Raw genomic sequence first — 10,867 nt, 5'->3', positions numbered from 1 at the left:
CAATAGGTAAAAATAATTTTTACATGAATAATATGATATTTATATGATAAATTATGATAATAGTAAATATGTGTAATTTATTATGAAATATAATAAAGTATATGATATATAATCTTAAAATAGTAATAAATATATATAAAAATTTAACTAAAAACTAAATACATAAATTTGCGAATACTCATGGAGCGAGTATCACAAAACTCACTCTCACCCATAAGCTATTATTGCGCGTACCCGTTGCGGGTATTTTCACAGGTACCCATCGGTCGGGATTTTTTGCCATATCTATATATAAGATGTGCTCCCCAATAAACTTCTGAGCCAATCTTCACTAAGGGTATAACGGTAACATCACCTCCTATTTCCCTACATCCTAAGAAAAATCTAATTGCAAAAAAGATAACGTTATTGATTTACATAGTACTTTTGTATTATAAAAATGTATACACATTACTATATCATCTGTTATTTATTAATTACTTTTTTAAATAGTATGAATGATAAATAATATAATAATAATATATAAAATTTATATTCTTTTAATGCCTAATTTTTTTTATTAATGTTTTTGTATTTTTTTAATATATCATTTCTCAATTCATAGCTGATATTATTTTTTTCACAAAAAAAAAGAAAGTTGTAATGAGACGTATGTATTAAATCATGATACAACCTTTTCTCCTTTCCCGCATACAATGAATCAACAAAATACTAATTAATAAGGAATGTTGAATAATCAGGATAAAGGAATAAAAATTCTTCAAAATGACCCATATATATATATATATATATATATCGCTCCACAAAGCTCAGCATACGAATTCCATCGAAGCAAAGTTTTAACTTTTCTTGCAAAATTTTCCATTGGGTATCAGAAACTCTCAACTATTTCCAGAAAAAACAAAGTTTGTGGCCAGTTCTAGAGGGAGAAAATGTGTGGAGGAGCTATTATCTCCGATTTCATTCCGGCCGACGGCGCGGCGTTGGGGATGTCCCGGCGAGTCACCGCCGACATACTGTGGCCTAATTTGAGAAAGAAGACAAGGAAGAAGTTCTCGAAGCTTCTGAGGCCTGAGACGGTGGTGTTAAACGATGATTTCGAGGATGATTTTCGAAATTTCAAGGATGATTCTGATATTGAAGATGATGATGAATTTATGGAAAGTGGTTTTGAACCCACTAAGCCCTCTAATCAGAATCTTAAGACCCTTTCTCGTGGTAACTATTTCTTATCATTTTTTGAGTTTTGTCTTTGTTAAAGTTTAGATTATTAGATGTTTTGGACCATGTCTTTTGTTTTCTATTTCAATTCTTACAAGCATTTATTGGCTTCATCCTTTGTGCTTTTGGTTGCTTATTTTGTTGATGGAAAGTGGGTGACTTTATTTTTCAAAAAACAAAATTGTTGTGGTTGAAATTTAGGAATTTTTGCTTAATAAATTATTGGAAAGATATATGATTGTCTGGGTGAGATAAAAATGCTTGAATTAAGTATTGGAATGATTTTGTAGATCCAATTGGAGGTGGTGTTGTTTGTTTTGCTTAATCACCTCAAACAAAAAACTGTAACTTTTGAATTTTTTGGGTATTTCCAAACATCAAGGTATAATTTTTTTTCCAGTGGAGTTGAATTTTCGCCCTTCCACTTAACAAGATTGTTTTATTTTTACATGATTTTTTTTTTAATTTCTAGGTATGGTTAATTATCTTATAGGACCCTCCTTTTCTTGGTGTACACAAATGAGCTTAATTTTTAAGTAATTATGTGTATGTGATTTTGAGTTTGATTCAATGTTAATTGAACATTGTGTTTTAAACTCAGTTTTGCCTATCTGTGTGCATATGCAGCTATGCATGTGGTTGACCAAGTCTCAGTATTATTGTTCTGAATCACCAACATGTGTGGATCATAATACTAATTTTATCACCTGCTCCATTAATTGATCATTAGTCATTTACAAATTCTGTATGTGGTATTGAATATTATTAGTTCTTTTGCTTCTGTTTTGGTTATTAGTTCTGTATGTCGTAGTTTCCGAAATAGGAATTGAAATAATTGATGTTTAATTTCATCAGGCTGTTATTTTGTTATCACAATGTGCATGTTTCTTAATATAACTGCAACTGCTCTTTCAGTATTATATGTAAGTTACTTTGATGATAGACATCTCTATTGCTGAACCAAATATAACCCTTGTTAATAAATGTCCATTTTAGTTCATTTACTTGAATGGTTTTTGGTGTTGAATGGTACTACATACCTATTGTTCTGCCATGCTATTTATATTATTTTCTAATTACACTGAAGGGTCTAAAACTGTGAAAACTGTGAAATTGAATGGGCAAGCTGAGGAGTCTTCGAAGAGAAAGAGGAAGAATCAGTATAGGGGAATTCGTCAGCGTCCATGGGGAAAATGGGCAGCTGAGATCCGTGACCCAAGAAAGGGTGTTCGTGTTTGGCTCGGAACCTTCAACACTGCTGAAGAAGCTGCAAGAGCTTATGATGCTGAAGCAAGGAGGATTCGTGGTAAGAAAGCCAAGGTGAATTTCCCTGACGAAGCTCCAGATGCGACCCCAAAACGACTTAAGATAAGGCCAGAGGAGCCGAAGGAAAATCTCAACCTTGTTCAACCCAAAGTGAACAAGATGTCCAATCTGGAGGAGTACTTTATGGGTCATGTGGAACAGAAACCATCCATTAACCAGTATTCTAACATAAGCCCCTTCCCTGGGAATGGACTTGATCTCACACCCCTTGATGCATCTGATAATGTTACAGCTTATTTCAGTTCCGAGCACTCAAGTAATTCATTTGACTATTCTGATCTTGGATGGGGCGAACAAGGCCGGATGACTCCCGAGATCTCATCTATGCTTTCTGCTCCTATGGAAGGGCAATCTGAATTTGTTCAGGTTGCTAATCAGCAGAAAAACCTGCAGTCTAACTCTGAGAATGTGGTATCCGTGCAAGACGATCGGGCAAAGTCACTAACTGAGGAGCTCCTATGTATGGAATCCCACCTGAAGTTCTTTGATCAGACCCCTTATCTAAGTGGGAGCTGGGATGATGCTTCATTGGCATCCTTCCTTGAAACTCAGGATGGTGGAAATCCAATGAACCTTTGGAGCTTTGATGACCTGCCTTCAGTGGCTGGTGGAGTTTTCTGAGCAACTCCTTGGTCCCAATTTATGTAAATAAAGCTAAAAGTTAGTAGTCATCATTCTGCTTCTGGGTTCTTTAATTTTTTTCATGTTTCCCTCTTAATGACAATAAATTTTATGAGTTTAATATCTATGCAATTTCAGTATAAAGATTTATACACAGTCAATATATCATCTACCATTCATTTGTATTACTTTTTTAAGTTGATAAAACATTAATGGTGGGTGATATACTGACAGTGTATAAAACTCATACAATGTTAATACATACAATTTTTTCTCAAATTTTATCTAAAATATATTATTTTTATTAGAATTAGAATAATTCTAAATCCTCCTAAAAATTGTGTTATTGCTTTCAGGAGTTGTGGTCGTCCATGTTGGTGATGGAGTTAGAACAAGTGACCCCTTTAAGCATGTGTGGAGTTTTATTCTCTGATGTATAAGGCAGTAATAGGACTGCATAGATATTTAGGTATCCTTTATCTTGTTAAGGACCTTAATTTTTGGAACCTTTAGTTGGATGTTCATAAGGATCATGTTATATTATCTGCCATTTACAGTTTCACTTGTGATATAATTGTTAGCTTTGTTGATTTCTTTATGAAAACTTGCATATAAGACTGAGTTTTATGGAAGCAAGTATGTTGTTGCAAACTTGCATCCCATTTGCCTCTTGTTATTAATTTTTTGATTGAAATGATTTTTTCCAACCAATCATGATATGTTAATAGAGCTCGATTGATCTAGTTTTAGCATATATTGATGTGAAAAACTGAATTATTAGGTTTACCTCAATGTAAATAAGGAAAAATTGCTAGGGGTTCTGTGAGGCATCAGATACAATTATGTAAAAAGATTACCAAGTTAAGAATTTGATTTATATGATTTTGACTTTTATATACTATTATAAGAGTAGGTGCATGAGACTCCACCTAAAGCTTTGGGGAGAACATGTATGCAATCTTGTTTATGCAAGCAGATTTGAACCCGTGTCCTCTATTTTATAAGACATCAATTTTACAAGATATATATACATTATCAGTGTAAAAATTCATACACAATTAATTCATCATTCATTTCTATTACTTTATGGCGAATGATATAGTAATAGTATATAAAACTTCATATACATTTTTTCCCATTTAACAATTACACCAAAGCTCACACTTCATTTGATAGGTATTATTACCAATTAATGATCTCTAGCACAATCTCCACCATACAAACCACTAAAAGACCAAAATAAATCAGAATTAAGTTTAAAAAAGTCATTCAAACTATTAAAAAGCTGGAACATTGTGCTACGCAACATCATCACTTATACTAGAAAGTTTAGAAGTGTTGGCTAAATTACTAGAAGGAATGGAACAACATTGGAACTACACCAAGGAGTGCTTTTTCAGACACCTAGTTTTTAATCTTAAAATTTAACAGCAGTTGTCCATGTACCTTGCACACTTGGGTGTTTGACTACGTGTCTTGTCTTCAGTTTCAATACCTTCCTTCCCAATGAATCCCTTAGCCTGGTTGCATGCACAAGTATTTCCTCTGGATCCATATTCTTCACACATATTACTCGCTCATTTTTGTTCTCTGCATTTCATAGGAAAATCATCAATTACAAATAAGGGGGATAATTAGTAATTAAGTTACAAGTGGGCATAAGAATCTTACTGTAAAAACCCTTAAGATGTGGATGCCGACCACGAATGAGTTCAGTAACCACCTCTAGTTGAGGATTCTTCTCCTTAAATGCTGGCAAATTGGACTCCATGAATGCCCTATCAAATATTTAAAATTAAAGTAAAGATACTTATTCACAACATTCTGGTTCCTAAGCCTCTAACGCCAGGTATGATGTAAAGGCGGGCAGAAAGAGAAGATTGGTTATCAAGAAGTAGATAGATTATATTAGCATATGACTGAAGAAAGAGAGTCAATAAGGAAAAGGAAAAAGGTCATTTTCATTAAAGGCAGCGTTAAGTTTTCATCTCAACCAATTATCAAAGAAAAGAGTAGTCAAATAAATATTTATATTAATATTATACACAAAATAATGAGACAAACAATGTGGGAGTTACTTCCCAACATGCTTGTTCCACCAAGCAAAAGGTTATATTTGACTCATAATGAAATGACATCTTTTAAACCATGTTTTCATGACAATCAAAGAAAAGTTCAACTCTCTTATCATATTGAGGTTTCATCTCAATTGGTTTTGAGATGAAACCTTAACATGTTATCAGAGAGTCCTACAGAAACATTCAGGTTGACAAACAAAAGCAAGCAAGTTGTATTTTGTAGTTCATAAACTTTTAGCAGTCTGAAGAGAAAAGGTAAATGGTTTTTTTTAGAATAATAAAATGTTATTAAAGTTCATTTATTTGAATAATTTTTTTATCATCTACAGTTCTAGTCTTCTAGACTTAGAACAAGCACAATACGAGATTTTACTGGTCAGCAATATCAAGGAACAAATATTAAGCCTGTAAACAAAGGAGAAACATAATCAAGTACATGAAAAACAATTCGATATCTATTCCACCAGAGAACACAAGTCAAATTAAAACCTTTAATTATTAGAAGATATATAACTAAGCAAGACATTAAGAAATCTCAATTTTTAAGTCCTGGAAGGAATACCAGGCATATATTCATTATACTATATATTATTATAATGAAAGAATTGTGACGAACAGTACAGATCATATATTAACCACTCAACTTCGTCCCTTTAAAACTATCAATTCCAAACAGATCTTCTAAGACTAATTGCAATTCTATAAAAAAAAAAGGCAATGTACCAACGAAAATCTATAAATGAAATATCCAGCAAGAAGTAGCAAAACTTTAAGGTTCCTTGGAACATAAATATGAACATAACATAATGAATTGAATATAGAATTGGATTTACCTTATACCTCTGCTGCTTCCACCCCAATCGGAATAGCTGACAATGAGCTTCTGAAGTTGCCAAACACCTCGTAAAGCCATCCGATCCTAAAACAAAAGAAAAGGGTTTCAGAGAAATACAAGTGTGGGCGTCATAGAAATGAAGGTAAATTAGGACCAACTCTGCAAACCCTATGTGGCAGAAAGAACGAGAAGAAATTAAACGGGTCTTATATGATTCACGTCAACATAAATTTTTATTACTAGGTGTTACATGTGATATAAATGTCACTCAACAGACTCAAGTTTAAAGAAAATTTTATCACACAACTATAAAACTTACAATACTAAATGGACTGGATGTTGGGAGATAAAATATCAACAAAAGAATAAAATCAGTGTAACCAATATGAGAATATTGCTTTGAATGAGCGGACACATGAAACAAGAAAGTATTATGAATGAATACATTATGGAGAAATTTAGGGTAGCACCTAGCGTAGAAAAGATAGTAAAATCACGTCTTAGGTGGTTTGGACATTTAGAGGAGGGGGAGACCAAGAAGAACCGAACATATTTGTTGTCCCAATGTGTGTACCACTCCATGTGTCACTCATTTTTCATTGGTTAAAAAAGTAACATAAATTAAATACATATTAACTTTATATTTTCTGACCAATGAGAATGAAAGATACATGAAATGATACGGATTTTGGGATAGAATATATGCTCCCAAAAAAATCATACGCGAAGCAATTAGATAATATTTAGACATCAATGATTTACTAACAAACATAAGTTATGGTAGAGCATTAGGACATCATTTGGTCCACATAGTCAATCTCAGATGGTGAGACTAAGGTTTGATTGTTATTGTATATCAACACTAGTTTCATATTATTTTCCATTCATCGAAGTCCTGTTTTTTTAAGGATATGAAGTATGAAGAACAACATCAATATGAGATATATTCTAATATAGATCATCCACCAGCAGCATCAATCACAAAATAAATTTAGTTCACACTAAACAGTTCCTCAATCATCAATAGTGTTCTATGGTCATGAGGCAGGAATTTATCATTTTCATATACACACAGGCTATACCAAAGTGGGAAATGGGCAGTACTGCTGAGTGTTCTTTAATCATAGCAGAATGAACATCAGAATAGGTAGAAGATTATTGATGTAATATCTAATATAGTAAAGACTAAAGAAAAAGAATGATACAATAAAAGGTTCATAATTAACAGCAAATATTGAAATCTGACAAGGAAAAAGTAACATATGAGATAGATAGAGAAATATAAAGATAGTAGCATACATAAACTGTATCTTAATTATGCTAACTTTATTTATCACTTTATCTACACAAAAGTCTTCTTTGGTATAAAAGTGAACATATAAGCTATCTGTAGAAATCTTTCACCACTAGGAACCCACCCTACTGACACAACATCAGGCTAACAAAGTGTTGGGCATAATCAAACAAGCAACCACTGGAAATCGAAATCTCTCCAGTCTCCATTTAAACAAACCAGAACATTCCCACTGGTCCAGCTTTGAACAATAATGTTTAGCTTTTAAAATTTGTTGAATTTCAGAAATAGAAAAACCCAATGGCTTTTTCATTTCATGAAATGCCACAGGGAATGTTACTAGTACAAATACTAATTAGTTAAATTCTATAAGCATTCAGAAATTATTAAAAACTAAACGCATTCGGATATGAACTCGGCATTTCATCAAACAAATTACGTGCATCCCAGAACACAGAGGAAACTACATTTATCAGTATCCGATGAATGGGAGAGAATTCATTTAAAAACACTGGGCAACGGTTTCGTGATCCATGTACTAAACCCCATTTCTCACCCATTCAAGCATTTTCCAAAGCTGAAAAATATATTTTTTTGTAGTGCTCGTTCAATTCCTCAATCAAAAATCACAACTCAACAAAGATAAGATCATAACTGAGAATAGTATAATAATTGAATACTCAACACACAAGAATTTTAATAAAAAAGGAAGAGTGATGATTACCAAGTAAGAATGAAGGAACAAGTAAGGCGCAGTGGTGAGAAAGTGAGAATAGAAGAACACAGCAAAAGGTGAAGTGAGAAGAACCAAAAATGTTTGATAAAAGTTGGAATTGATGTTTTTTTATAACAGGCCACACACTATGAGCCCAATATCAAAAGGCCTAACATGACCTAGCTAATTCAAACCCAAATCATATTTTATGGTTTGCATTGATTCCACAAGTTCTAGATTAAATTTTCATAATCCATTTGAGTGTGGTTTGGGTATTGGTTTTAATTTTCATAATCCAAATTCTTCATAAACTCATTACCTCCAATCATTTTCCCATATTATGTGCAACTATTTTTTCCAAATCTCTTGTAACTCATCTTTCTTTAATCCACGATTTGCTACATAATCTTTATTTATCAAGTTTATAGATGTAGAAGAATATACATTACTAATATAATTTTGTAATTTGCTACTATATAGGTTAAAGATTAACAATATATTCTGAGAAAGTTTAAAATTGTTGCAAAAAAATCTATTATTGTTTCATTATTTTCCTAAATTTATTTTTTATTTTTTTCCTAACTATATTTTTTACTTATTCATGTCTATGTTTGTCCAAATTATATGAAATTATTGATGTCATATCTATGAATTAATGTTGATCTTACTATTTCATTACTCTAAGTAGATATAAGATGACCTGTGATGAAAGTGACACTGGAACATATGGAGTAGTGCACTAAGTCCAACTCTACCAACAACAAGTGTAGCACCTCGACTTGGGGAATAAGCTGCAACTATCACTCTAAATCCAAGTAGAGATCATCTTTAGTAATAAAGAGACAACTAGTTGAAAAAACAAAAGAAAAAATAATATGATATAACATTTATACCCTTTTATGCAACAAAATCACAGTTTTGCTACTAAAAATAAAAGGAAAAAATGAATTTCTTTTTCTCTTCAGTCATGGAGAGGATCCTGATTCCTCTAACCCATCTAATGGATGTCATTTCATCACATGGTGAACATAAATAAATGTGGTAAGATATCATTCCGAAAAACAGATAGACAATAGCTAAGAAATTGAGTTTTGATAAAGGTATTTGAGTTTCAAAACATATTCTCACTGAAAAGGTCTCCATAGTTTACGGGAGCATCATTTGAGAGGTATTGGCAATGTCAATAGGTAATTCAATTTTTGTACCTCCCAAAGTCTTCTTTAGATACATAGAACTTTTCAAAATCACCAACCTTGTATATAATTTTCATTGAGAAAACAAAAAAGTAATTCATAGCTTGTGCTTAGATTAGAACTGGTTTGCTAATAGATTTTCTATATTTCCTTCTTGATTGGTGAGTAATGCATTATGAAGAAATGAACAATCTGCTTTGTTCTGATTGTGTGTCATTCCATATATCATAGTCATTCTCAAACTGCTAAGTCTTATCACAAGTTTAAACTGAATTTCTATGATGCATCATGCTGAATTGTCAAATATTCATTGATGCTGATTTCATACAAATGTTTATAAGTAATTGATATTTGATGAAATGTTTGACAACTCAAGCTGCAAACTGTTAGAGTTAATTCTACTTCTTAGTTGTTAGTTTGTGTTGTTAGTTAGGAACTTCCTCTTTTAGAAGTTTCTAGTTAGTTGGAAGTTGATGTAATGTTACTATAAATAGTATGTGTAATTTCCTTGATTACACGATGAAAGAATATACATTGCAATCACTCTCTTCTTCCTAGCATTCTTTCTTATCTTCAATTCTCCTACTCTACCTTCGTGTTCTTCTTGCTGCAACAAACAACATTCTTCTTCTATCCTAGTTTCTTATTCTTCAATTGTACAAGCAAGATTTTATACTTAGAGATTCAACAGTGGTATCAGATCCTTCTGTTCGAGATTGGAAGTTGTGGAAGGAAGACCGGAAGAAACAAGAACAATGGCAACAAACAATGGTTTCACTATGTCACTACTAGTTATGGTTGGGAAGAATTATGATAGATGGCAAGTGCAGATGAAGGTGTTCTTTGGCTACCAAGAAGTTCTTGAAGTAGTGCAAAATGGTGTCCAGTTAGTTGGAGATGATGCACCAGAGGTTCAGCAATCAACATTCAGAGAAAGTAAGCGGAAAGATTGCAAGACACTCTTCATGATTCATTAATGTGTAGATGAATCAAACTTTGAGAAAATCTCAAGTGCAAGAACAGCCAAAGAAGCTTGGGAGAACCTATAGAAATGCTATGCAGGGGCAGAAAAGGTGAAGAAAGTCAGATTACTCTAAGAAGGGAGTATGAACTGCTACAGATGAAAGATTGTGAAACAATCTCAGAATACTTCACAAAAATCAGGTCTCTCACAAACCAAATGAAAAGTTGTGGTGAGGAGATGAGAGAACAAATGATAGTGGATAAGGTCCTAAGAACCTTGGTATCCAAGTTTGACCATGTTGTTGTGGCAATAGAAGAGTCAAAAGATCTTGAGCAATTCAAGATTGATGAATTGCAAAGCTCCTTGGAAGCTCATGAGCAGAGAATCAAGGAGAGGACTCAAGATAGAGGTGAACAACAACCTCAAGCTCTACAAGCATACTCCTACAAAAGACATTCAAGCTAAGGAAACTTCAGCAAAAAAGGAAAGGGTAGAATGAAAACTGATAAAGGAAGAGGCAATGAGAAATCAGGACAGGACTTAAGTTCCAACTTCTCTAAGGATCAAGCAAACAGAAAGCACAAGAAGAAGTTTGACAAAAGTAAGATCCAATGCTACAA

General features: G+C 32.8%; 2 protein-coding genes across 4 annotated transcripts; one reads left to right on the top strand and one right to left on the bottom strand.

Annotated features, from left to right (window-relative positions):
- Positions 1 to 794: 794 nt before the first annotated feature.
- On the top strand, positions 795 to 3,822 carry LOC109338835 (ethylene-responsive transcription factor RAP2-12-like). Of its 2 annotated transcripts, none has more exons than XM_019576172.1 (3): positions 795 to 1,218; positions 2,309 to 3,191; positions 3,525 to 3,822. In XM_019576172.1, the coding sequence occupies exons 1-2, from the start codon at positions 933 to 935 to the stop codon at positions 3,166 to 3,168; spliced, it is 1,146 nt and encodes a 381-aa protein (XP_019431717.1). In that variant the 5' UTR covers positions 795 to 932; the 3' UTR covers positions 3,169 to 3,191; positions 3,525 to 3,822. The 2 variants fall into 2 exon arrangements, with proteins under 2 accessions (XP_019431717.1, XP_019431716.1); XM_019576171.1 differs by having other exon boundaries at positions 796 to 1,218; positions 2,309 to 3,207.
- A 604-nt stretch (positions 3,823 to 4,426) lies between these two features.
- Positions 4,427 to 8,218, bottom strand: LOC109338828 (54S ribosomal protein L51, mitochondrial-like). Of its 2 annotated transcripts, none has more exons than XM_019576159.1 (4): positions 8,100 to 8,218; positions 6,080 to 6,165; positions 4,840 to 4,946; positions 4,427 to 4,758 (listed from the first exon to the last, which is right to left on the bottom strand). In XM_019576159.1, the coding sequence occupies exons 2-4, from the start codon at positions 6,157 to 6,159 to the stop codon at positions 4,586 to 4,588; spliced, it is 360 nt and encodes a 119-aa protein (XP_019431704.1). In that variant the 5' UTR covers positions 6,160 to 6,165; positions 8,100 to 8,218; the 3' UTR covers positions 4,427 to 4,585. The 2 variants fall into 2 exon arrangements, with proteins under 2 accessions (XP_019431704.1, XP_019431705.1); XM_019576160.1 differs by having other exon boundaries at positions 6,080 to 6,163; positions 8,106 to 8,202.
- Between the last annotated feature and the right edge of the window lie 2,649 nt (positions 8,219 to 10,867).

The sequence above is a fragment of the Lupinus angustifolius genome, unplaced genomic scaffold, assembly GCF_001865875.1.
Source record: "Lupinus angustifolius cultivar Tanjil unplaced genomic scaffold, LupAngTanjil_v1.0 Scaffold_45_30, whole genome shotgun sequence".
NCBI classification, from domain to species: Eukaryota; Viridiplantae; Streptophyta; class Magnoliopsida; order Fabales; family Fabaceae; genus Lupinus; species Lupinus angustifolius.
This window is presented reverse-complemented; position numbering and strand designations above follow the sequence as displayed.

What these genes read in the sequence shown, in the direction of transcription:
- LOC109338835 (XM_019576172.1), top strand. Translation starts at nt 933, where the DNA reads ATGTGTGGAGGAGCTATTATCTCCGATTTCATTCCGGCCGACGGCGCG. An exon ending in TCTTAAGACCCTTTCTCGTG is followed by an intron (nt 1,219 to 2,308) that starts GTAACTATTTCT and finishes ATTACACTGAAG; the next exon opens with GGTCTAAAACTGTGAAAACT.
- LOC109338828 (XM_019576159.1), bottom strand. Translation starts at nt 6,159, where the DNA reads ATGGCTTTACGAGGTGTTTGGCAACTTCAGAAGCTCATTGTCAGCTAT. An exon ending in GGAAGCAGCAGAGGTATAAG is followed by an intron (nt 4,947 to 6,079) that starts GTAAATCCAATT and finishes AATATTTGATAG; the next exon opens with GGCATTCATGGAGTCCAATT. An exon ending in ACATCTTAAGGGTTTTTACA is followed by an intron (nt 4,759 to 4,839) that starts GTAAGATTCTTA and finishes TATGAAATGCAG; the next exon opens with AGAACAAAAATGAGCGAGTA.